Raw genomic sequence first — 25,446 nt, forward strand, 5'->3', positions numbered from 1 at the left:
GGGGTTGAGCCAGGACTCCCCCAATGCACCAGGCCCGAGGGCAGAGGCCCCAGGTCCCCAGGGGTCTGTGGACGCCCCTTACCCAAGCCTGTGGAGCACAGGCCCCTGGGGCCCCAGAGGGTCACTGTGAGGGGGGCTCGGGGACTGCACGGGCAGGCCCCCGCCCACTGCCTGTGGGGGGCGGTCACTGGCCGCCCACCTTGGAGGTCGTGGTAGGAGAGAGGCAGGGCACGGGCCCTGTCGGACCCCCTAGTGGCCCTGCCAGACCCCAGCCTCTCCAGGGAGGGGGCAGGCCCAGAACCAGTGGCGCGGAGGCAGGGCCAAAGCAGTGGGGGCGCGGGGGTGGAGGGGGCCCTGCCCAGGACCACAGTGTTGGGGGGCAGGGACCGGGCTGTGTGCTGGGGGCCTGTGGCCGACCCCAGGGAGCCAGACCAGCCGAGCCCCCCAGAGCACAGGCCCCCCTTCCTCTGGCCCAGGCAGGCAGCCCGCAGAGCAAGTGTGGACACGTTTACATTGGAGTCCTGTTCGGGGCTTTTTAAAAAAAATTTTATTTATGTTTAGAGAGAGGGGAAGGGATGGAGGAAGAGGAGAGAAACATCAATATGTGGTTGCCTCTCGTGCGCCCCCTACTGAGTGGGGAGCTGCCCCACAACCCAGGCAATATGCCCTGACCTGGAATCGAACTGGCAACCCTTTGGTTTGAGGGCCAGCACTCAGTCCACTGAGCCACACCAGCCAGGGCAGGAATTTACAAAGATTCTAAAATGTCCGTGCAGAGCGGGGTTTGGGCAGAACAAGCCAAGCACAGCCGGGGCGGCTCAGGGCGCCCCCCGGCCAGGCTGGACGGGTGCACTCACGCACCCACGCAGCCAAGCACCAGGGGAATGTGAGGAGGGACTCGGCACCATTATTGTCCTAGAAGTTTTGTCTCTAAAAATTTCAACGCCTCTCTAAGTACAGAGTTTAAAACGGTAGAAACATGGCCCAGGGGTGGGCCCCCTTCCTCCCCGGGAGAGGGGGCGGGAGGGCTGCTGAGGGGCCCACAGCCCCTGGGCGTGGGGAGGGCGGCTGACCCACCTTGAGGGCTGGGTCAGAGTCTGAGCAGGAGGCCCGTGGCACCCTTGGGCGCTGGTAGGTCGCCAAAGCCCTCGTGGCCCAAGGAGCAGGCGCCCTCGGGGGCGCCCCGCTCCTCCTCCGGGCTCAGCAGCCGCTGCCGACGCTCTTGGGCCCGGCGGGCGCGGCTGGCAATGGCCCGCACTCGGCTCTGGCTGCGAGAGGAACGACGCTGGAAGCCGGAGCCGCCGGCCGTGCCGTCCCCAGTAGGGCCCAGGCTGGTGGGCGACGTGATGTCTCCCGCCTGTTGGAACCCTGTGAGCCAACGCAGCTGCTCGGTCAGGGCGTCCCGCCGTGGCCCCTGAGTCCCCAGCGCCCCCGCAACCGGGCCCAGGCCGAGGCCCAGGCTTCTGCCCAGACTCTCATCTCGGGGGACAAAGTCATCGGCGGTCAAGTCCCCCAGGCTCTTAGACTTGGCAGATGCGGGGCAGTCCCTGAGGCCTGCCAGGGGGAGGCAGCCCCAGGGTGGCCGAGGGGCCAAGGGTCGCGGCTGGAGCTCCCCGGAGGCTGGAGGGAACTGGCCTGCAGCCCACAGGTTGGGGTTGGATTTGCTCTTGGTCACAGAGAGGAAGTCCAGGTGGGCAGCTGTGGCCAAGCAGGGCCGCAAGGGCAGGCGTCCAGCCAGGGCCCCCGAAAGGGTGTCTCGACCCAGGCCCAGGCCCAGGCCCAGGCCCGGCAGTGAGAGGTCGACCACCGTGTCATTGGACGACAGGCTGGAGGACGAGGACACACCATCACTGTGGTGGCCCGGCTCCAGCCGCTGCCACAGCTGGTCCCCACTCGTGGCGTCGGAGTGCACAGCAGGGGAGGGCCCAGCCAGGGGCCGTCGTCCGCTCAGGGGCTCCGAGGGCACCTGCCCCTCACTGGTGACCCTTTGGACCAAGGGCCGATGGCCCAGGAGCCGGGGTTGGGCCCTGCTGTCCGTCCGGCTGCCGGGGGCCCCCTCACACACCCCACCGGGGCCCCCACCATTCCATGCCTGCTGCCTGCTCTTGGGTGCCGGCTCTGTGTCCCCATGGCCCCCGGCCCTGGGCTGCAGGGGCACAGGGGCCCCCAGAGCCACCCCGTGGGGGCTCTCAGCTTTGGCTCCGGCTCCCGTGGAGCCCCAGGGCCCTCCCGTGGGGGGGCTGGGTGGGGGACCAGGGCCCAGGGCCGGCTCTTCGTTGATGGTCTCCAGGGAGGAGGCGGCCCTCTGCACAGAGAAGGGGCCGGCATCTGCGGGGGAGGGAGAGGAGGCGTCAGGACGGGTCCCGCAGCCATGCCCGCAGATCGCCCCAGCCGCCAGGCCCCTCCTGGGACCCAGAGGCCCCCCACCCTGCCCTCTGGTGCACTGTGGCTGGGCCCCCTGCACAGTGCTAAGGGGCGCACGCCGGGGGCCAGCCCGTTACCTGGCGCTCGGCTGCTCTCAGTTCCTAACTACAGAGGCAGCATGGGGACAGAAAGGAGAGCAGGGTGGTCAGCGTGGGGTGGCGCTGGCCGGTGGAGAGACAGACAGCAAGGGTGCAGTGCGGGAAGGGGAGCAGGCTGGCTCAGCGTCTCCTCCCCTGGCCTGGGTCCCCCCACACCCGTGACAAAGTCACCAGCCGTTGTCTCGGACTGCTCGGAGCAGTTCAGAACATCCCAGAGCCCCCGGCCTGGAGTCTGCAGGCATCGGGGCCAGCGTCCCAAGGGGCCCCGATGCTGCCCCAGTGCAAGTCAGGAACCAGGACTCCTGCAGCCTGGCCCCGAGGGAGGCCAGGGTGCGGCTGGATGCTGCCCTGGGTCCCAGAAAAGCCGGGGAGGGAGGCCGGCGCAGTGCTGGTCTCCGACAGCTTCAGTCCGGCCTGCGGGCCCCAGGGAGCACAGCTTAGCTTCAGTCCCCACCGGGGGTGGGACAGTCAGGGGTGAGGGTGGCTTCGACCCCTCGGGGGTGGAGGGAGGCCTCCAAGGGCACGAGGCCCTGGGGTAAGCTTCGGTCAGACGGGGGGCTGGGGACTGGGGGCCCACAGGGCAAGCCGACGGAGCACAGGAAAATGCAGGTGCTGAGCACACGATGCAGCGGTCTGGACACAGAAGCACAGAGGGGACACCTGGCCAGGCCATGCCAAGGGGCTGGGGATGCTACGGGAAGGCAGGAAGTGCTCCGGATCTTACCGGTGGAGAACATTGGGGATTTACTCCTAATCTCCTCCAGCTTTTGAACGAACAAGGCGTTCATTTCTCTCTGCAGGGCCCCAGCCTGTCTGCGGGCGCCCTCAGGCCAGGGGGGGGCCACCTCGGGGCTGCTTGGGCTGCTGGAGCGGGAGGAGGCGGCGCACGGACCCTCGGGGGCCCCTCTGCTGCTTCTGCCCAGGGCCGCATGGGGGGCCCCCAGAGAGCCTGCCCGGGCACGGGGCTGCTGGCTGATGGCCACGTGCTCGCCAACAGGCCCTGGGCTGGGTGGCTGCCCCCTCCGCAGGCCCTCCGCCTCCTCGCCGGTGCAGGAGCCCACCACGCACTTCATGCAGGAGGCGGCCACCCCGGCAGGCCCAGGGCCCTCGGGGGCACGCAGGGGCCGCCCCTGCCCTGGGCTCCTCGGTGCCGGTGCCTTACCTCGGGGACTTCGGCCTCCCGGCTCCTCCCTGGCCAGGGCCTCCAGAGCCAGCCCAGGACTGGGAGGTGCCCCGTCGAGGGCCTCCCCCTCGGAGCCTGTGTCCTGAGAGCCCAGGACCAGCTCCGGGAAGGCCTTGTGGCCTGGCTTCTGGCTCTTGGTCGGGGCGCTGGCCGTGCGCCTCAGGAGCCTCTGACTAACAAAGGGCCGGGCCGGGAACCGCCCAGCAGCAGGACTGTCCAGGGAGCCGGGCTTTGGGCCTCGGAGGAAAAGGCCTTTTAGGCCCAGAGCCTGTTTGACCTGCAAGAGAAGGAGCCCACGTAACTGAAGGCCAGGTGCCCGGGGCCGGGGCCGGCCCAGCCCAGCCCAGCCGCACTCTGGCAGGCCAGGGGCCTAGCGGAGCCTGCGGCAGCCCCAGTGGCTAGGTGAGGCACAGTGGGCGTGCCAGTCTGCACCAGGTGCTGTGAGCCGGTGCCCAAAGGGTCTGCAGGTCTTAAGGCAGACGGGACCCCCAGGGTTCTCCCAAGCAGAGATCTCCGAACCAGACCCTGTGACACCACACCGTGCACCTGTCTCAGGTCCTGAGCCCCGGACTCTGGCAGGTGGTGCCGGCAGGGAAGTGCTGATGGGGAGAGAGGATGGACTGAGCACCGGCCGGAAGCAGGCCCCGCCCAGGCACGTTGGCCCCGCCCCTGGCACTGCAGGTGGAGGAAGCAAGCACAGCCAGGTGCAGGCCTGCAGTCTGCTCTCCATGCCCCTGCCCGGCCCACTCCCCCGGAAGTGCCAACTCTTCCAGGAGGTCTTCTTGGGCTCCCGCCAGGCGGTCTTTCCCAGTCTCACCCTGCCCTCTGCGTGTGTGACCTCAAGGGCTCACGCCAACTTGGTGCCCCCCAAAAGGCTACTGGCCCAGGGCCTTCCTGGACAGCCAGACTCGGGAGGTCCCTGCCAGGGGACCGGGAGCCTCCCTGAGTAGGGCGGCCAGAGGTCCCTGGGACCGGGTGGCACTTGCCAGAGAGGCTGGCAGCTGTGTGTTGAGTGTGCAGAGGCCGGAAGGGTCCTCGCATGCAGAGACCCAACTATGGCCAGTGCTCCCCAGTGACCTGGGGGCACTTCTGGGCACAGGCATTAAAGTGGCCAGTGCTTGAATCCACTTCCAGATTCAAGACCCCAAATGCAGAGCAGTTTGGTTAAAGTTGGCTGGCAAGTCATTTAGAAGAAGGTCCAGGATTCAAGCTCCAAGCTCCCGGTCCCCGGGACCACCCCACCTGGCAGTGGGTGTCGGCGACACTGACAGAGTCGGGGCACCCGGGGGGTGCAGAGAGGGAGGGGTGTGGGCGCCCGGACAGCACGCCACTAAGACCTCCGACACGGGGGCAGACAGAGCGCACACAGGAGGCCGAAGTCCTGGACCTGCTCCCCAAACGCTCCGTGGCTGAGGGTGGCCTGAGGTCCCCAGAACCCCCAGAACCACACCCCAGTCCATGTCACGTGAGCTGACAGTCCCCACAATGTTGCCAGGAGTCACGGATGCTGATGGGCGGCCTGAGCATGCGGGGGGGAGGGGGGCAGGCTGCGCGGTCCGGTGCCGGGTACCTGCGCGCTCCTAAGGGGGCGGTGCTTCTAAAGGTGGACTGGGGACACAGAGAGCCCACTGCAAGACCAAAGAGACAGAGCGGAGGCCGTGAGGCACGGACAGCGGGGTGCGGAGCCCGTGGAGACCGCCAGACGCAGGACAGACAGACAGACGGACGGACGGACGGACGACAGATGACGGAGAGCTGGGAGCCCAGTCCGGCTGGAAGCTCGGCCCGAGGAGCGCGGCAGGAGAGACAGTGAGTGACGGGACCTGCGAGGGACCCCGTGCAGGCCTGCCTGGGCTCTGACCTGGGACCAGGGACCCCTGGGCTCTGCAGCCCGGGAAACTGCCACGGGACCCACCCCAGGGCGCAAGTGCCAGGGAGTGGGGCGGGGGCAGTGCGGCCCAGGCAGGCAGAGGCCGTCCCAGGAGGGTGGAGGGCCGGGCACACTGGGACGCAAAGGGGAGGCTCAGGAGACAGACGGGCGGGTGGCCGGGGGCGCTCAGGAAGGGCGCGGACACCCACTCCTGGTGCCCCATCACCCCGGCACAAGTGGAGAAGCCGGTCCGGCGGGGGCGCCACCAGGCCCGGGGTCACGGCTGGGCTGGTGCCGGTGGCTTCAGGGGCACTCACCTTACCACTGATGTCACTGATGGCCACGTGGACGAAGATGGAGGCCTCCTCCATTCCCTCCAGGTACACGTGCCGGTACCCTGCGGGAGCCGGAGCCACAGCTCAACCCACCTGCCCCCTCCGCTCCGAGCCCCGAGCTCTGAATGCAGCCCATGAGCCTGGTCCTGGGGGCTGTCTTCTCCAGGGCGCCTGCCAGTGGTGCTCTGGCCCACAGGGGCCCCTTCCTCTTCCTAAGGGCTGGGGGGCGTCTCCCCGGCCTGAGCTCCCTCCCTGTCCACAAAGTGCCTGCCTCCTCGCTCCCCCCAGTGTTCACAGCCCACCCTGCACTGGGACACCTGCACTGTGCAGGGACGCCGGTGTGCACGGGGGACACTGGCCATGTGAGGACACAGGCTTCCTCAGGAGCGGCTGGTCTCCGTGGGCACAGGGGCCAGGGCTCAGCTCCCCACCTGGCATCATGCTGCTGAAAGCCAGCGTCCTCTGGCCGATGAAGTCGCGCCCGATGGGGTCGTGGTCCCAGACGAGGAAGCGCACCAGCGCGATCTCAGGCATGTGGACCACGAACACCAGGGTCTCCTCCCACACGGGGTTGAAGCCTGCAGGCCACGTGGTGGGGGGTGAGGGGTCGGGGGCTGTCCTCCCGCCCCAGCTGCGGCCTGCAGGCCTGTTGGGCCCACACCCTCCTCCCAGGCTGGCCGACGGGCCGAGGGGAGCAGGTCCTGGGGCCTGGGGGCCTGTCACCGGGTGTCCAGCCAAGGGCCCAGCCTGGACCATTACTTAGGTCCCTGGAGGAGCCCACTCGGACCAGAGTTGCCAGGGCAGCAGTTTGGCGGGGCCCCAGCACAGCCAGGCACAGGGTGCCCTCAGGCTGGCTCTCACCGTTGTCGTCCACCACCCGGGTCTGCTCCTTGCTGCAGTCCACAGGGAGGCCGATGACCTCCACCTCCACGTAGGGGTCAATGATCTGCGCAGAGGCCAGTGTGAGGCCAGGGCTGCCGGTGCTCGGCCCCCTCCCGTCCGTGCCCGGCGGCCCGCATACCTCCCCCCGGTCCCCCAGCACGGAGTCCCGCGGCCCGCATACCTCCCCCCGGTCCCCCAGCACGGAGTCCCGCGGCCCGCATACCTCCCCCCGGTCCCCCAGCATGGAGTCCCGCGGCTTGGGCAGCTGCTGTCCGCTGATGATCCGCAGAACCAGCTGCTTCTTGAGCTGCCCGGGCAGCGGGTCTTCGGAGTTGGGGTTGAAGACGCCTGGGGGTGTGGCATGAGGCTGGATCCCCCCACCAGTGTGGCCACGCCACCCCCCGCCCCACCCCAATGTGAGTCCCAGCCCGGGAGGAAGGAGTTATCCACTCCAGTGTGGGCACCAGGACCGCTATGCTGGTCACCTCTGTGCGACCCTGTAGGACCTGGGCACAGCTCGCTCCCTCTGGGTGGGCTGGTGACTGGGAGCAAGGTGGGGGGGGAGGAGGTGACAGGTGGGGCTCCCCGGTGACAGGGAGCTGGAGCTTGTGAGGCTGATACCTTGGGCAGACGAGTACACAGAGAATCCAAGGGGTATGGGCGGAGTGAGGGCCCAGGGGGAAGGCCAGGTATTTTCAGTACAAGGTCCCAGGATGGGGGGAAGATCCTACGAAGGCCCCTCCCAGACCCGGCCAGGACCAGGGTGGGGCTCCCCCACCCAGCCCTGCAGGTCTCAGCCTGACCCTCAGCCTGTGGCAGCTGCATCCCTACCCCACGTTCCGGGGCCTCACCCTGACACATGCACTGGGGCTTCAGCACGTAGCCGCAGCTGCCGTTGGCACTGAACTTGGCCCGGTTCAGCTGCAGCATCCGCCCCTCGGACTGGTAGTTCAGGGCCACTGCAGGCAACAGTGTGCAGAGGCCAGTCAGCGCCCGGCCACGCCCTCCCGCCAGCCCTGCCCTTCTGCTGCTCATAAGCCCGGGAGTCGCCCCCATGAGCAGGGGCCCCGGAGCTCACAGCTGGCATAGTTGGAGCCCCGCATACGGGCAGAAGCTGCCCACTCCCAGCCCTCAGGCACCCGAGGAACTAAGGGCCCACCCAGAGCTGGGCTGGTAAGGGGGCGGGATGGGGTGGGTCCAAAGTCTCTGGAGAGAAGCGGGCGGGCAGGGCGCTGGCCGCAGCCCCGCCGCCCAGCACCACCCACCCATCTGGCAGCCGGCGTTCCAGAAGGGCTGCGGGTCACAGTTGCTGGAGTCCACTCGGAAGGGCGACGGGTAGACTCGGGACAGCTGGCGCTGGTTGAAGCGCAGGTACTGCTCCGGCTTCTGCTGCAGGATCTGCTGCGCCTTCGTCTCGCTGAAGGACGACACCTGCCAGCTGGACGCCACTGTGGGCGCCGCCGGCCAGCGTCAGGGGCACTCGGGGCCGCGGCCCGGCCCCCCCGCCACAGCCCCTGGAGCCCGGGCCACCCCTCACCCTCCGTGTCCACGTCGTGGGCACCCACGGACTTCGTGTACTTCACCAGGTCAGACAGGGCCCGGGACAGCTGCATGGTCTTCTTCTGCCGGGTGGCCCTGCAGGGGGCGGCATCGGGCTCAGGACCCCGAGGTTGGCGCCCCTCCCGACTCAGGCCAGCCCTGGTCCAAGAGGCGGGCTCCAGGTCCGGCCAAGTTCACTGGTTCACGTAGAACGCCCACTGAGCGTCTTATTGGCCCTGTGTTTCAGGTGCTAGGATGTGCGGTGAACGCGCCACAGGCAGACGCCACAGGGACACGCCACGGGGAGAGCCAGCACCGTGCCCACCGGCTCTGGGAACAAGGCAGGGCCCTGCTTCAGCTGGCCTGCCCCTGCCCTGCCCCCAAGCCTGTGTCTGCCTTTGGCTGTGGCCTGACCTCGGCCTCAGCACTCGCCTCTGCCACCGTCTACTGAGGGGCTGGGGGCGGGGGGGGGTGGCCCTGACCCTCGGCTCTGGCTGCTCTGCGAGTCCAGCTCCTCGTCCACCTCGTCCACACTGGCCACCTTCTTCAGCTTGCCGCTCTTTTTCTGTGTGCAGGGAGGGCAGAGTCAGGGCTGCAGGCCCGGCCATCAGCAGGGCCCAGGGGGGTGCAGGGGTCATCCGGGGCCCCAGCACCCATGCCGCCCGGTGGGCCTGCCGGTCCTCTGCAGCGCCCTTCTCAGCCAGGGCCCGGATGACCAGTGCTTGGGACATTGGCTAGTGTGGTCGGGGGACGGCAACTGGGGCTCAGACCCCATGCCTGCAGCTGCCGAGCAGCCAGGAACTCAGAGGGGGATCCTGGGAGGTGGGCTGGGGCACTAGGGGCTGGAAGGCCCTCTCTGGCCAGCACAGGGACGGCTGGGCATGTGGGTGCAAGAGGGACCCCGGCCCAGGATTCCCCCAGACCTTGCGCCTGGAGAAGCCGCTCATGAGAAGCCGGCCGTTCCGTCTGCTGGGCCCGGCGTCCTCCCCAGACCCCAGGCCCTCCTCAGCCTGGGAGGGGGACAGACAGAGGGACCTGGTGAGCACAGCGTCAGACCAGGCTGGCCGGGGCGGGTGGCACTGCCAGGTGGCCTGGGGGCCTTTCTGGCAGAAGGAAACCGGGCGTGGCCGGAGGAGGGGCCCCAGGCGGGCCGGCTGCTGCCCTGGGCACTGCAGGAGGTGACGCCCCACAGAAGGGCAGTGGGCACCTCGGGAGGCGCCGGCATCAGCCGTTCTACACTCGCTAGGACCCCAGTCCTGACGGCCGCCGCCCGCAGACGGGGATCTCAGGCCCAGTGGGGGTTTTGCGTCTGGGACAGCCCTGCATGGGGGCGGGGCCCACTCTCCCAGGTGCTGCCTGCTGCCCCGCAGGCCAGGCCATTATCTAGATACCGCGCCCCCTCCCCACAGCCTCCGGCCTCCCTGTTCACCTCGGCGCCCCCGTGCACCCGGAGATTCCCGGTCAGGGAACACAGGCGTCCAGGCCCGTCCACGCCTAAGCTCACTTACTCTCGGGGGGGCAGGGGGGGCCCATTGCATCTGCCCCGCCCCCCGGGCCCCTCCCAATGTCCTGGCTCTTTCTTTAAACGTGCCTGGAAACCGGCACAAACGCACGAATCTGGGCCCCCAAAGAGAGGCTTGCGCTGGCCAGCATCCCAGAGAAGTGGCTGCAGCCAGGATCCACTGTCACCCCGGACCCCCCATATACCCCAAGCCTGGCGGGGAGACAGCGCCAACCCCCAGGGCAGCGGCGGACCCACACCGGCCCTCCAGCCCTGGGGCGTAGCCAGTGCTGGTGGGGAGCTCGGCAGGTGGGGAGCATCCACACTGGGAGGGAGCACAGCCCACAGGCCAGGCCCGGCCCCTCCTGACCGGGAGGGTCCCACCCTGGACATGCTGGGAACTGGGGGCTGGAGGGCAGGGGTTGGGCAGGGCCCGTACCCACAGGTGCGCCTGGCACACAAGGTGGGGCTCCCGTCCTCATCCACCTGCTCCTGCCCCTGCAGATGACAACTGGCCGCACCCCCCGCACCTGCCCTGGGAGCCATGCGGTGGGGTCCCTGGCCTCGGGCCCCCCAGCAGCGCACAGGACAAGCACAGCAAGGCACGCCCACCATCCTGCTGTCCCCAGTGATCCTCGACACCACCCCGTCCCCCTCAGACTGCTCTGTGGCTGCACCACGGGAAACAGCAGCTGCTGCTGGGGGGAGGGAACCCCCAGTTGCCCTCAAGTCCACACGGCCGGCAGTTCAGCCCGAGCTTCCCCTCTCCCCGTCCAAGAAGCCTCCGGGAGCCGCTCAGGCGCACAGCCCGGGGCCAGGCTGCCCTCCGGAGTGCCCGCAGGGGCGCCCCGGGCTGCCTGGCTGAGGAACAGCGGGGACTTCAGTGGAATCTGCCTGGCGGGCGCCCTGACCGCCCGCTGGAGCCTCAGGCGCTGTGTTGTCCCTGCCAGGACCCGTCTTTGAGACTGAAAGTAAATGACCACTGTCAGCAGGGACCTGCGGGAGCCACCTGCACAGGGCGCTCAGCCAGCCGCGGTGGGACCAGCCCCACCGAGCACCCTGTAGGCGGGAGGCGCCCCGTGGGTGGGACACACACCTGGGTCTGAATGTGCCGCAGCCGAGGAGCAATGCCTCCCACCACCCACCCTGCCCCGCTCACTTGCGGAACAGCCCCTGAGGGTCTGGAGCCCCGCCTGCCCTGGCCAGCTGCCCCGCCTGCCACAGTGCCTGCAGGGCCCGCCGCTGGTGCTCCGGCCACTCGGCTAACAGGCCTGTCCCTCCAGGCTCGCTGCCCCCTTGGGAGGGACCCAACCCAGCACCCCTCCTCGGGCCTGTGGTGACAGCCCTGCTCCTGTTTTGTCCACGGGGCCCTTCCCAGAGCTCAGGGACACTTTTCCACGAGGCTGTTGGGGACTCTGGGCCGCCCCCAGGACCGGCTGGGCCCTGAGATCCCAGGTGCCCCTCCCTCTGAGGAGACCCTTCAGTAAGCAGGTCCGCCTCTGGCAGGAGCTGCTGGCGGCAGTGGGAGGCCCCAGGCCTCCAGGGGACAGACCTTGGTAGCCAGCCACTCCGGAACGGAGCAGCCACACCAACTGGGCACACTGCCACTTCGCTGTCCCACGGGGCATGGTGAAGGCTGTGGGGCCAAGCAGCCGTGTGTGCACAGGTTTGAGTGTGGGCATGAGCAGAGTGGTGTGCAAGCATGTGGAGACATGTGCGTGCAGGCGTGCAGAGGTACAAGCACAGGCTGGCATGTACAGATGTGTGAGTGTACATGGGTGTGTGCAGGCCTACGCACGTGTGCTTGTCCTTGTGTCAGTGCACGAGTGGTGTGGGTGCACACATGTGAATGCATGCATGTGCGCAGGTGCACACAGACCGCAGCCTGGAGCCCTCCGACAGCCCCCCCCGCCGGGCGCTCACCCTGCGACGCTCTGCCTTGGGCCCCGGCCTCCCTGGCGGAGGCAGTGAGGCCACGGAGAAGTCGCTGGGGTCCTCGTGGTCTCGGATCTTCGACTCCTTGATCAGGGAGTCCAGTTTCCTCTTGGCGATGTTCTCCACACGCTTCCGATTCGAGGAGGCCTGTGACAGCCGGGCCGAGCCTGGCATCAGCCTCCCTGACAGAACCCCCGGTCCCGGGTCCTCAGGGGCCTGTGGCGGCCCAGGCCACCCCGCCCCAGAGGGAGCCGGGTCCCCTAGGCCTTCCACAGTGGGTGTTGGTCCACACAGCCACCCGCCCACTCTGGGGCAAACAGCAGGCCGAGATTTGCCCCAGGGCTGCAGGCGGCGCGGGGCAGGCCTGAACCCAGGCCCCTCGGATTCTAAGGCCGCCTCTTTCAGTGCCCGATGCTGCCCCCGGGGACCTGGCCCAGGGCTCACTGCCTCGGGGAGGTCAGTGCACTCAGCTGGCTCAGCAGCTTGGGATCTAGGACTCGCAAGTCATCCCAAGGAGAGGGGAGGGGACGGGGACAGACTCCCTGCCCAAGGCGCCCCCAGGGTGGCCCTGGTGAACTCGGACCCCTCCAGGGCAGGGCCTGGGCATTGGGCCTGGGTCCTGGGTGCCTGGGTCGGCCTCTTGGAGCTGGAGTGACCATCCCCTCGGGCCTAGCGGGAAGAATTCCATGGCCTCGGGGCTTCCTGAAACAATTACCAGCAAGGGCAGGCAGCTCCTGCACAATTACCTTCCTCCGCCCCCTGACTGCCCCTGGGGGAGGAAGGGAGGGCCCGGGGGACAGCAGGTGCTGATGTCAGGCCTCCAGCCCCACTGGCTCCGCAGCCCCAGGGCAGCCCCCAGCCTCGGCGCCACCGGCAGCCCGGCGGCGAAGCTGCAAGGAAGAGGAGCCAGCGCTCCGTGGACATGGCCGCCTGGACTTTTGGTGCTGCCTAGAGACAGGGCAGGAACTGGGCTAGGAGGATGGTGCAGCCGGACCACTGGGCACCCGGGACGGGGGCTGGGGGCGGCCTGTAGAGAGCCCAGGCGGGTGCAGGTGTGGGTGGGACCCGGGCGGGACCCTCCCCCATGCGGGCCCCACTTGCTGAGGGCCACCACAGGACCGAGCAAACTGAGCAAACAGCACCCCGAGAGGCAGCTCAGAAACAGGAACCAAGACAGGCCAGCAGCAGGTGTGCAGCCGGCGGCACCCAAGGGTCACGGGCTAGTCGGGATCATGGGGTGCGCGTCCCGTGTGGAGGGGCCCCAGTGGCCTCAGGCCTCACCCAGGCCCAGCAGCCTGGTGGCCGGCACACTACCCTGGGCCTCTGCCGAGTCCCTCTTTCCTGGCCACCCCCACTTCCCCCGCTCACATCCCCATTGAGGATCTTGCAGTCCTCGTCAATCTCGTCCGCGCTGTCCTCGTCGGACACCTCGCCCTCCTCTGCGTCCTCGCTGATGTTTGCTGGGAGCTTCTTGCCCTGGGGGAGGAGGGGACAGTAGGAAGGGCCCTGAGGAAGCGCTGGAGGGGCTGGTCCAGCCACGGACGGAAGGCCTTCAGCCTGCTGGAGGGCAGAGGACACCCGGGGCGGCAGTGTGGGACGAAAACGTCTCTGGAAACGCAGAGGTTCCCCAGGCTGGCTGGCCACCCAGAGCGACGGAGGCCAAGGCAGATCAGCCCTGGACGGCACAGACGCCGGCCCCGGGGCAGGGCGGCAGGCAAGGGCTCACCTTCACCAGGATCTTGCCCTTGAGCATCTGCGGAGAGGGCAGCAAGGTGGCGTCCTCGCTGCTCACTGACGACAAGTCCAGCTTGTCCCCCAGGATGTCAGTCAGATACTGGGCCATCTTCTTCTGCTGGGCAACACTGCAGTGGTTCTCAATCGACAGGACCACGGGGTACCTGCGGCCCCCACATGGGGGGGGCAGGTGAGGCCAGGGCAGGGCCCGCACCACTGAACAAGAAGGGGCCTCCACCCAGACCAACAGGACTCAGGGGTGCCCTCCCACCAAGTGCAAGGTCGCTGGTTCCATCCCCGTCCAGGGCACATGCCTGGGTAGTGGGTTCAGTCCCAGTCAGGGCTTGTTGAAGAGGCAACTGATCGACATTTCTGTCTCTCTCCCTCTCTTTCTCTCTCCCTTCCCCCCTCTCTAAAAATAAATAAATAAAATCTTTTAAAGAAAAGACGGGGTCTCCAGCAGGGGCCCCGGGACAGATGGGGCTGCCAGCCACTCCGGGAGGGGGACCCTCAACAGCTTTGACAAGCAGCTGAGCAGGCGGGAGGAGCTGGGAGGCCTCAGTAAAGCAGACATGCGCTTCTGCCCCACGAGAAAACAAAGGCGACTGGGAACTCCAGGAAAACCGAAGGAAACATTTGAGCCAGTCCCAAGTCATGCCTCGGAAATGATGGGGGCTCTGGGTGGTGAGGCTCAGTGCACTGAGTGCCAGCCTGTGAACCGAAGGGTGGAGGGTTTGATTCCTAGTCAGGGCACCTGCCTGGGTTGTGGGCCAGGTCCCCTGTAGGGAGCAAGAGAGAGGAAACCACACACTGATGTTTCTCTCCCTCTCTCTCTCCCTCCCTTCTCCCCTCTCTGAAAATAAATAAAATCTTTAAAACATAAATAAATAAGTAATGGGAGCGAAACAGCTGCATCACGCCCAGGAGACTGTGAGAAAAGTCACCCCATTGGCCCGGACACTGAACACTGTCCCATGGACGGCCCTGAGTGCACCACCTGTGGGGGTGTTGCCGCCTGTGTGGCAAGTCTGCACCTTTCCACTGTGAGTTCTTCAGTTGTTTGATTTTTTTAAAGATTTTATTTATTTAGAATTTCCAGCCAAGGTGGAGGCGTAGGTAGACACACTGTGCTTTCTCGCACAACCAAAAGGACGACGACTATTTAAAAACAAAAACGACCAGAACTGCCAGAAAGTCGAACTGTATGGAAGTCCGACAACCAAGGAGTTAAAGAGAAACATTCGTCCACACCGGTAGTAGGGGTGGAGACAGGCAGCTGGGTGGAGAGGACGCGCAGCAAGGCAGTGGCTGGAGGACCAAGAGGCCCACATTTGCGTGCAGATAAACCTGGAGGAGCAACTGGGGAGCGAGGCAAATTGCACATCCCAGGGCCCGGGGGGAACTAAAACCTCTAACCCTCTGAGGGTAAAAACCTGTGGGGGTTGCAGTGGTGGGAGTCCAGCCTCACAGGAGAGTTTGATGGAGAGACCCAGAGGGTCCTAGAATGTACACAAACCCACCCACCCAGAAATCAGCAACAGAAGGGCCAGTTTGCTTGTGGGAAGCAGGGGAAGTCACTGAAAGGCAGCAGAGAGCTGAGCAAGTGGCAACGTACCCTCTCTGACCCCTCCCCCCAGTACAGTGCCACAGCACAGTGACATGGCTGCCCCTCCCTAGTGAACACCTAAGGCTCCACCCTTTACTGTGTAACAGGTGCGCCGATACAAAAACATATGGCCCAAATGAAAGAACAGATCAAAGCTCCAAAAACAGAACTAAGTGATGAAGAGAGAGCCAACCTACTGGATGTAGAGTTCAAAACACTGGTAATCAGGGTGCTCACAGAAATGGTGGAGTATGGTTGAAAAACAGAGGAAAAAGGGAAGGCTATGCAAAGTTGAAATAAAGGGAAATGTGCGGGGAACCAACAGTGACGGGAAGGAAACTGGGACTCAAATCAATGCTTTGGACCAGAAGGAAGAAACAAACATTCAACCAGACCAGAGTGAAGAAATAAGAATTCAAAAAAACAAGGAGCGGCTTAGGAACCTTCAGGACAACTTTAAATGTTCCAACATCTGAATCATAGGGGTACCAGAAGGGGAAGAGGAACAGCCACGAGTGGAAAACTTATTGGAACAAATAATAAAGGAGAATTTCCCAATCTGGCAAAGGAAATAGACTTCCAGGAAGTCCAGGAAGCTCAGAGAGTCCCAAAGAAGTTGGACCTGAGGAGGAACATACCAAGGCACATCATAATTACATTACCCAAGATTAAAATGAAGGAGAGAATCTTAAAAGCAGCAAGAGAAAAGAGGACAGTAACCTACAAAGGAGTTCCAATTAGACTATCAGCTGATTTCTCAAAAGAAATCTTACAGGCGAGAAGGGGCTACAAAGAAGTATTTGAAGCCAGGAAAGGCAAGGACCTACATCTAAGATTACTTTATCCAGCAAAATTATCATTTAGAATGGAAGGGCAGATAAAGTGCTTCCCAGATAAGGTCAAGTTAAAGGAGTTCATCATCACCAAGCCCTTATTATACAGAATGTTATGGGAACTTATCTAAGAAAAAGATAAAAAATACGAACAGTAAAATGACAACAAACTCACAACTATCAACAACTGAACCTAAAACAACAACAACAAAAAACCTAAGCAAACAACTAGAACAGGAACAGAATCACAGAACTGGAGATCACGTGGCGGCTTATCAGTGGGAGAGGGGAAAGGTACAGGGAATAAGAAGCATCAATGGTAGGTACAAGACAGACAGTGGAGGTTAAGAATAGTATTGGAAATGGAGAAGCCAGAGAACTTATTTATCTGTACGACCCGTGGACGTGAACTAAGGTGGGGGGATGATGTTGGGGGAAGTGCAGGGCGGAGGGGAATAAAGGGGAGAAAAATGGGACAACTGTAATAGCATAATCAACAAAACATATTTAAAAATATAAATAGCCCTGGCTGATGTGGCTCAGCAGATTGAGTGCCACCTGCGAACTAAAGGGTCACTGGTTCGATTCCCAGTCAGGTCACATGGCTGGGTGTGGCCAAGGTCCTGGTGGGGGGCACACGAGAGGCACCCACACATTGATGCTTCTCTCCCTCTCTTGCCCTAAAAATAAATATTTTTTTAAAATAAAAATAAAGGTAAATAAACAAAATCTTTAAAAAATAAATTAAAATATTTTAATATAAAGTAAATAAATAAAATATTTTAAAAAATAAATAAAAGTCAAAATAAATTAAAAGGTCTATTAAAATAAATCAATGAAATCTTTTTAAAAATAAATAATATTTTATTGATTTATTTTTTAGAGAGAGGGGAAGGGAGAGAGGAGAGGGAGAGAAACATCAATGTGTGGTTGCCTCTCGAGTGCCCCCTACTGGGGACTTGGCCCGAAACCCAGGCATGTGCCCTGACTGGGAATCGAACCAGCAACTGTTTGGTTCACAGGTTGGCGTTCAACACACTGAGTCACACCAGCCAGGGCTGTTGTTTGATTTTTTCCAACCATGTGCACATTTTACCTCATTTTTTTTGCCAAAAAGCAACATGATTCTTTCAGAAAATGTTGGTCATTCAGACCCAGAAGACACAACCAGGAGGCAGAGGACGGAGGGCCCTGGAGCGGAAACAGCCAGCAGGCCTTGGGCCCAGGTGCTCCTGGCCCCCCTTCTCTGGCACGGAGGTAGCGCTGAAGCTTTGTGTCTGCAAAGCAGGCACCTGGCAGCCCCGGGGGGCCTGTGTGTCCCAGCCTCCTGCCCGGAGACCGCCTTACCCGCCACCCCAGGGGCCAGGCGACCCTGCAGAGATGGCTGGGCCCCGCCCCTCCCCGCAGCCCCCGGCAGCGCCAGCTCCTCCAGGGGGGCCGCTGCGTTTCTGAGTCCCCAGTCGGCCTTGCTCGTTCTCCCTCCTCCGTGAACTGGCTGCTTCTTCCCCTGCCAACCTCCTTTAGCTAAGACTTGAAGGTAACTCCAGCGGTTCGGGGAGGCGCCTTCTATTTCCAGAAACTAAATTGGATTTTGTCAACGATGTCTGTAACCACAGCTGAGTGACAGCAAACTGCGTCTGGACACAGAATAGCTTCTCTGGGACAACAAGTGCCAGAGTCCCAGCTGCTCTGGGCAGCTGCCCTTAGCTGCTGCAACCTCGGCCCCAGAGAGGGCGTGGGGCAAGGGCAGGGGAGCCCCCCAAGGCCCGCCGCCCACCGTCTCTGCCACTCACTCGTTCTTGACGAAGGCGTACTTGTTGATGGTCTCAATGACGTCCTTGAAGAGGATCTTGGAGGTCAGCGTGTAGCCGTGGTGCACGATGGGCTCCCCATCCGGCCCGTCCCAGCAGTCCACTGGGGGCGGGAGGGCCGGGTCAGCGCCGGGGCTCCCACTGCAGGGGCCTCCTACTCCACACGGGCCCACCGTCGCGCAGCAGAGGGCGGACGCCTGAGGGCCAGAGACCCCAGAGGGCTGCCCCCACAGAGGACTCGCCCCCCGGGGCCCCGCTGCTCACCCTCCACACAGCGGCAGCCGGCCTGCAGCACCCAGGCGTACATGTCCGCCCGAGACTGGGACATGAGCTGGTCGCCCACCAGGTAGGTGTTGTGGGACGAGGTGATGAAGTAGTGGCTCAGCGGCCGCGTCATGTCCTGATGCACACGGTGGTGCTCGGGGTTGAAGATGTCCCCGGCCGGGCTCCGCGTGTAGTTGGTGAAGCCTGCGGGGACGCAGGGCGCGGGGCGGGGCTCAGGCCTGCCGCTTCTCGATCCCTAGCCCCCGCCGCCCGGCAGACCCCCAGGCTGCCCTCGCCCCCCACCCGGTCAGCCTGCCAGCACCACGGGACGGAGGCACCCCACTCACCGTCGATGCCCAGCACCCCCTTGCTCTTGTTCTCCGGGCAGGGCTCGAACTGCTGGATCACAGCCTGGCAGCTCTCCAGCGTCACGCTGGTCATCTGGGCCAGAGAAGCGGCAGAGCCCCGGCCGGCCGGGCCATCACCAGGGCGTCACCCTGCCGGTCCTCTGCCGCCAGAGCCACTGCCTCCACCCCAGCTCTGATCGCCACATCCGGGCCAGCCAAAGTGGGGGTGGGCTCCGGGCCCTGCTGCGTGCTCCCCCACCTCGGGCTTCCAGGTGGCACCCGGCCCCTCCCCGGGCCCAGGACAAGGGGTCCAGATGCTTTGGTCTCTGGACACTGGGCCACCAGTCAGCAGGGCAGTGTCCACAGAGCACACAGCCCCTCGGGATGAACAGAGCTTCCAGGGGTCAAGGAAAGGGATGAGCGTGGCTCCCTGGCACCCAGCGGCATCTGGGCGTCTGCTGGACTGATGGGCAAAGGACAAAGACAATGGCCTGGAGCTCGGGGGACGGGGACGCAGAGAGGAAGGCTGGGCCCAGGAACCCTAGACCCACAAGGGGCCCACATGGTGCTGTGGTCGAGTGTGGTCCCCCCGGACACCTCATCCCCACCGGGGCCTCACCTTCTGCTCCACCTCCAGGAAGCGCTGCAGGCTGGCGGCATCCAGGTGGTCCTTGTGGTCACTGTAGGTCAGCATGAGCAGGTAGAGGTCCCGGCGGGTGGACATCATCTTGTAGAAGGCACAGAACTCCTCAAAGCCCAGCGTGCCCTGGTGGTCGTCCGTGTCCGCCTCCTGCAACACAAGGCCTGTGGGTCCCCCTGCGTCCCCCCCCCGGAGCCTACACAGGCCTCCAGGCCCACCCCCACCTCTTGACCGTCCCCACAAACCTCACTGTCCCAGGGACACTGAGGACCAAGTGCTGCCCTGCCCCGTGGGGCTCAAGACGGGACAGACCAGAGGACAAGGGTGTCCGGTGACCAAGGCCTTCAGGTGCTCTGAGGCTGGGAGTCACTGGGAGCTGGTGAGAGTCAGAACCTGAGAAGGTGCTGCTCAAGACCCGGAGTGCCGAGTCCGGTTCTTTGGCCCGGGGGGCGGGAGGCGGACAGAACCAGCGTGAAGATACCTCCAGCCAGGAGAGGCCCCAGGTCAGCACCATGGACAGCAGCACCTGTCAGACCTGTAGGCCATTGGCTGGTGTCCCTCACGTGGCCACACAGTCTGGGTGGCCCTGGGGTGGGTGCCAGGTCCCTGGGGCCCCCTCTGAACCAGGAGCATCACAGAGGCAAGTGGCCACAGCCATCCCTGTGTCCCCGTCTCCAAAGAGAGTGGGTCTCCGGGAAAGCTAGGTCCCGTCCTGTGCTCCTGGCTGCTGCTGCTCCGGGCGCTGCGGCACAGTGGGCACCCGGCAGGGCCCCGCATTCTTGCTCCAGGACCTGAGAGGCCATGCCAGGGACCCAGGCCAGGCCGGGACAGGGCCAGCCCAGAGCCACGAGCACAGGGGACCGGCAGATGCCCCCCAGAGGCCCTGTGTGTGCGGTGCCGGGTTTGAGGGCAGCCTGCGTCCAAGGGCCCCCCCAGTGTGGGTCAAAGGGCCCCTGGGGCAGGGGGGTTGACAGCCCTGCCGGGGCATGGCTGGGGCTAGGCACTGGGCATTCAGTCCGGCCCACGGGGTGGTGTGGCCCCACTGGGCTCGCCCACCCCCCACTGCTGTGGTTCCTGGCAGTGAAGAAAAATGCTCCGTGAGACCTGAAGGGGCGGAGCCAACCCCCGGCCCCGGAAACGCCCCCCACGTGCTTGGCCTGCCGCTTCCCTCGCACAGACTGGCCCGCAGCTGCCGGGAGCCAGCCCAGAGCGCTCGCCTGGCCGTGAGGCCCGAGAGCCACGGGGCACCTCGCCCAGGCCACACTGTCATCTCAGGGTGAATGACGTTACATTCAAGACCCTCTCCGCCCACCACACAGCCACACAGATCTCCCCCCTGGTCGGGCCATTTCTGGGGGCAGACATGCTGAGACTCCTCCACAGCCAAGGTGACACCATCCATCAGAGCCGCCCTGTCCAGCCGGACAGAGGTCAGCCTGCCACCCTGGGCTCCAAGCGCCCGCAGAGGGCGGCCATGCCGATGAGCAGGGGGGCCCAGCTGAGCGGGACCCAGCTGTCTAAGCAGCCCCAGGCCAACAGCCCCCTGTTCTCACTTCTCTCCAGAGTCAACCTGGAGCCCACCCTGCTGCCTGACCCAGGCTGCAGGGGCTCCCCACTCTCCAGGGCTTCCTCGGGGTGAGGGGGTTGAAGCCTGGATACAGCCAGGCCTGGGGTGCGCCAGAGGGCTCCTCGGGAAGCCCCGCCCTGCGCCACACGGTGCGTGAGAGGCCCGGCGCCCTTACAGCAGGCGAGGGCGTGGCCGGCTCCCGAGAGCCTCCCACAAGGGGCTGTTTCAAGCCAGAACTCCGTGCTGGACCCTCGGGCCCCACTCCATGGGGGCTTCCCCTCCTCCCTCCTCGGTGGGCCATCTGGAGCCCCTGAGCCAGCCTGACCACCGCTGGTCCCTGACCCAGCCTCACCTCCCTGGGAGGCCCGCTGACCCCAGAGCTGCGCTGCAGGCGGACAGGCCGGGCCTACCCGCAGGCCTGAGCTGCCCACAGCTCCTCACTGCCCTGCTGGCCCCTCCGGAGCGGTCGGGAGGGGCCCCAGGAGCCCCCAGTCCTCAGCCAGCAGCCCCCCGTCACACGCCGACCCTGAGCCAACCGACCCCCAGCTCCAATCGAGCGTGACCCCCGTCCGTCGTGAGAGCCCAGCAGGAGGCAGGGGGGCTGCACCGCACAGAGGTGTGAGGCTGCACGAGTGTGTGTGCCTGCATGCACATGCGTGTGTTCACCCATGTGTGTTCAGATGTATGTGCCTGCATGTGTGAGCACGTGTCTGTGTCGGGGTGTACGTGTGTGTGCCTGTGTGTGCATGTGGGTGGCCTCAGGCCCTGGGAACCCGCTCTCCTGGCTGCAGCAAGATCTCGAGGTCCTAACTGGCGATAGCAAAGGCCCTGACACCAGGCTGGCGGGGGGCTAGGTGGCTGCCCTTGCAGGACCGCCACCCAGACCTGCTGCCCATGGGGCACGTGGGCAGGCACCCGAGACCCCAGCGAGAAAAACACACTCCACTGCAGAGGCCGAGCTGTGGGAGGGGCGAAAAGCGGGGAGTCCCCCTTTGGGTGGTTTTCCTCGCTGACCAACACCTGCCTGGAGTGCCCAGCCCACCAGTCCAGGAGGGCCCAGCTCAGCTGGCCAAGCGGCATCCCCTGCCACTGGCTGCGGCTGAAACGGCGAGGCCCAGCCCCCCCCCCTGCAGCTGGAGGAGGGCCTCCGGCTCCCAGACGCACCCTCGAAGCCTTGCTCAGGGGCCACCTCCACCGGCCTCCCACACCGGCGCCGGGCAGGATCTCGCCCCGCCTCACCTTGAACATCTGCTTCACCCGCTGCCGAGGCAGGTTCGCGTTGAGCTTGTGCAGCAGCTGCAGGACCTCGCCGATGCTCAGGCTGCCGTCCCCGTCCTTGTCGGCCTCGTCGAACGTCTGCTTCAGCCACTTTGGGCCGAGTTAGGGGCCAGCTCGGTTACAGCGGGGGCCGGGGCACGCGCCCTCCCCACCGCCCCTCCCCCAGGCGTGCGGCCCAGCTCTGGGTGGGGATCCCCACGCTCAGGGGGGACGGATGGGCCCCTGGGGGTCTGCCCTTGTGCCCGAGGATATTGGTCCCTGGTGCGCTGGCGGCGGGCCAGACTGTCCTCGTCACTGATGCCGGCCATGAGGTAGCGCAGGCCAGTGACCCAGGTGCGGGCCTCGTCGCCGCTGGGCGAGACCAGGTCCAGCGACTGGCGGTGGCTGCCGTGGTAGATGCTGAAGCAGCAGTTGGGGTCGAAGCTGCTGTCGGGGTAGCGCTGGAAGATCTCCGACTGCCGGCCCTCGCTCACCTCCTGGATAGAGTCGATGGAGACTGCGGAGCGGGGCGCCGGTCACCGCCCTCCCCGGGGCGGGCCTCCCCTCCCGGCCAGAGTGTCCCAGCAGCAGCTGGGCCCACCAGGGGGCGCCCCTCGCACCTGAGGCTGGGTGGCCGGTGGGGAGGGGATGTGTCAAGAGACCCTTGCGGGTGAGAGACAGGGAATGCGAATGTGCGGTGAGACGCGCCCCCTGCTGTGGCCCCGAGACACGCTCCCCCTGCCTCTGCGTGTGAAAGGCGCCCCCCAAAGAGGGAGAGGGCTGCCCCCACTCGGCGAGCCAGGCCTCTGGTCTGTGCCCCTGGCGGAGGCTGCAGAGGCTCCGTCAGCTCACCCCGAATTCAGAGAAGGCCCCTGCTGGCCTCGTGCTGTGCTCGCAGGGCCCTCGTGTCCAGAGCAAAGGCGGGGGACTTCCCCATCGTGCACTGAGCGGTGGCCTTACTGCTCTGCTCTCCGCCCCCACCCTGTTTCCCCAGGTGGGCCGAGCCCACCTGCTGGGGGCCGGCCCCGGTGCCTCCTCCAGGTCAAGGCTCTTGTGCCAGCAGGGTGGTGCTGGGCCTCCAGAGCAGGGGGTCGGACAGTCCGGGCACAGCTGCCCCACCTACTCTTCCCTCCCAGCAGCCCTCCCTCCCAGGCCACCGTCTGCTCTGCGCCCACCGCAGTCTCCCATCCAAGCCTGCGGGTCCCTGCCCCAGCACCTGCTCCTCAGAGGGGCCTCCGTGAGCCCCCGCCCACAGCACAGCCCCGCCCCACCCCATCCCGCGCTTCCCTGTCACACCCAGCAGCACGTGGGGCTGTCCCACACTCGAAGGCCAGCTTCTCGTTGGCTGCGCTCCCAGTGCTGGGAACCATGCCTGGAATGGAGCGCCTGGACTGGGTGCAGGGGCTCCCGCTGCCTGCGCAGCCTGTGGGGGCAGCTCTACTCCCTGGGTCCGGGGGCAGCCGCAGGCCCCTGCCGGACGCCCTCCCAGGGCCTCCCCAGTGTGGCTCTCCCCTGGGCCCCGGGGGGGAGGGGCAGGCAGTGCCCCGGCACACCTGGCCTCTCCCACTGACAAAGCCGGCGGAGGGGCAGTCCAGTCCCCTCCTGGCCCCGGGGGCTCCTCCCTCCTGACCCTAGACCCCCAGCCCGCTCCCCACGCAGAAGCGGACCTCCTCTTCCAGTCCCTGCACAGTCCCCCCCAGCTCCAGATCCCTCCCCCCACGTCCCAGGCTGCCTAGGAGACACTTGGCACCCACCCAAGCCCCACCCTCAGTGTGCCCGGCAGGACTGGCCCCTGTGTACGGGAGGCCTCATCTGCCCAGCTAGACTGGAGGTCCTTTGGCCTCTCAGCCCATCCCAGTGTCCGGCACAGGGCTGGGCACCAGAGCTGCTCCGTCCCCACCACGTCCCAGAGGGTGTGGGGCCCTGACCCCCCCTGCCCCGTGGGCAGAGGCCACCCCAAAACTGCAAGGCCAGTGGTGCCCCTGTGCTGGGCCCGGAGCCGCTGACACCCCCAGGGTCCCCCGGCCCCCCACTCACTCTTGGCCTTCTCGCTCTTCCGGGAGGGCCGCCATCGGATGCAGGAGCGGTGCTCGTCCAGGAAGTAGAAGCGCACCAGGCCCTTGGCGCTGCCACGCAGCTTCACCATCCGCGTCCCCGCCTGCATGGCGCTCATGCACCGCTCCACTGGGCACACCGGCCACCACGGGGAAGGGCACGGGAAGGGCAGACAGACAGACAGACGGCGGTGCCGGTGAGCACCGTGCATCCGTGCCAGCCGTAGCCCCCCCCCCGCCTGTGTACGGAGACCACTCATCCTCCTGCCACTGGCCCAACGAGGCTCCAAGGTCGGGCCCCCAGGGAGTCGCCGGGGACCCGGGAGCTGGCCTGGGCTGCACATCCAATCTGGGATCTGGTTCGAGGGCCAGAGACCCCGGGAGAAAGGACCACTCTGCCCATCGGCCTGCCCCCCTCCCCCACGATCCCGGGGCCCAAGGTCCAGCTGAGGCCTGACAGGACCAGCCACCTGCCCACCCCGCTGGCCACCACCCAAACCAGCCCCACGACCTGCCCCAAAGGCTGCTACACTGGAGAAGACACAGGGACACGGTGGCTGAGCCCCCCCCCAGGCCCAGCGGGGCTCCCGACCGCCTGCACCCCGAGCCCAGCAGGTCCAGGAAAGGACACGCGGAGCCCCCGCCCCACCCCAGCACGCAGCTCCGGGGAGGTGCCTGGCAGACTGCAGCCGCGAACCGAACCTTTCTCCCACTGGGCCCCCGGTCTCCTCCCTGCCACCCCTCCTCTGCATACCCATCCCGCTGTTGGGCACCAGCACCTCCCCTGTCCCAGAGCTTGGCTGCCAGCCAGGACGCAGAGCTCCTGGGGCTGGGGACGCTGCAGTCAGCAGGGGGCACCCCATCGAGTCTGGCACCGGCACCTTGGACTGAAGGCACTGCTGCCCCCAAAGCGCCAAGGTCCCCCTCAGCCGAAGCTTCGGAGCTGCCCAAGTGCCCAGCCAGCACACCCACCAGGGTCATGCCCTCTGGCCCACCTGTGGCCCCACCGGTGGGTCAGCCCTGAGGGGTAGCAGAGAGGGATGCTGCTGGAGCCATAACCCCAGGGGCCCGGAGCGGGCAAGCCCGGCCGTCACATCCTCCTGACCCACTGGCCCTGGAGCTGGGCGGGGCTCTGGCCAGGGAGGAGCAGGAAGTCCCTGCCCCCTTACCTAGTGGGCCAAGCTGCCACCAAGGGGACATGGCCACGCTCCCTCCGACCCAGAAGAAGGCCTCCGCCAGGCAGGCCACTGTTCCCTTGGTCCGGTTGGAGGGGATGGCCATCCCCGGACGATGGCCAAGGTGGACTCACGGAGGCCGGAGAGGGCCGGCACCCCGGCATCCGCAGCAGGTCAGGCAGCAGCGGGCGACACAGGGGTTCTGCAAGGCCCCCTTCTCTCCTCTGCTGCTTCCTCCTCCCCGTTGGAGTCCCCCGAGGCCCCTGCAGGGCTGCTCCCAGGGCCCTCTGGCATCAGCCCGACTGTCGCCTGCTGTCCCAGATGCCCCACAGGCCAGTCCACCCACCCAACAGGACTGCAGACAGGTCCCCAAAGGCCCAGTCGCAGGGTG

At 65.7% G+C, this 25,446-nt stretch overlaps 1 protein-coding gene across 1 annotated transcript; it reads right to left on the minus strand.

Moving 5' to 3' along the window:
* Positions 1-543: 543 nt before the first annotated feature.
* PLCH2 (phospholipase C eta 2) lies at positions 544-25,446 on the minus strand. The gene is made up of 22 exons (XM_053660106.1): positions 25,050-25,446; positions 23,864-24,010; positions 22,090-22,343; positions 21,809-21,937; positions 18,982-19,152; positions 18,363-18,456; positions 18,016-18,219; positions 17,734-17,854; positions 13,494-13,665; positions 13,136-13,243; positions 11,756-11,914; positions 9,255-9,341; positions 8,814-8,896; positions 8,330-8,427; positions 8,058-8,240; positions 7,644-7,751; positions 7,016-7,140; positions 6,772-6,856; positions 6,342-6,488; positions 5,893-5,972; positions 3,685-3,982; positions 544-2,328 (listed from the first exon to the last, which is right to left on the minus strand). The coding sequence occupies exons 1-22, from the start codon at positions 25,159-25,161 to the stop codon at positions 1,091-1,093; spliced, it is 4,203 nt and encodes a 1,400-aa protein (XP_053516081.1). The 5' UTR covers positions 25,162-25,446; the 3' UTR covers positions 544-1,090.

This window comes from Artibeus jamaicensis, unplaced genomic scaffold (assembly GCF_021234435.1).
Source record: "Artibeus jamaicensis isolate MK-2021 breed Jamaican fruit bat unplaced genomic scaffold, CSHL_Jam_final scaffold_847, whole genome shotgun sequence".
NCBI lineage: Eukaryota > Metazoa > Chordata > Mammalia > Chiroptera > Phyllostomidae > Artibeus > Artibeus jamaicensis.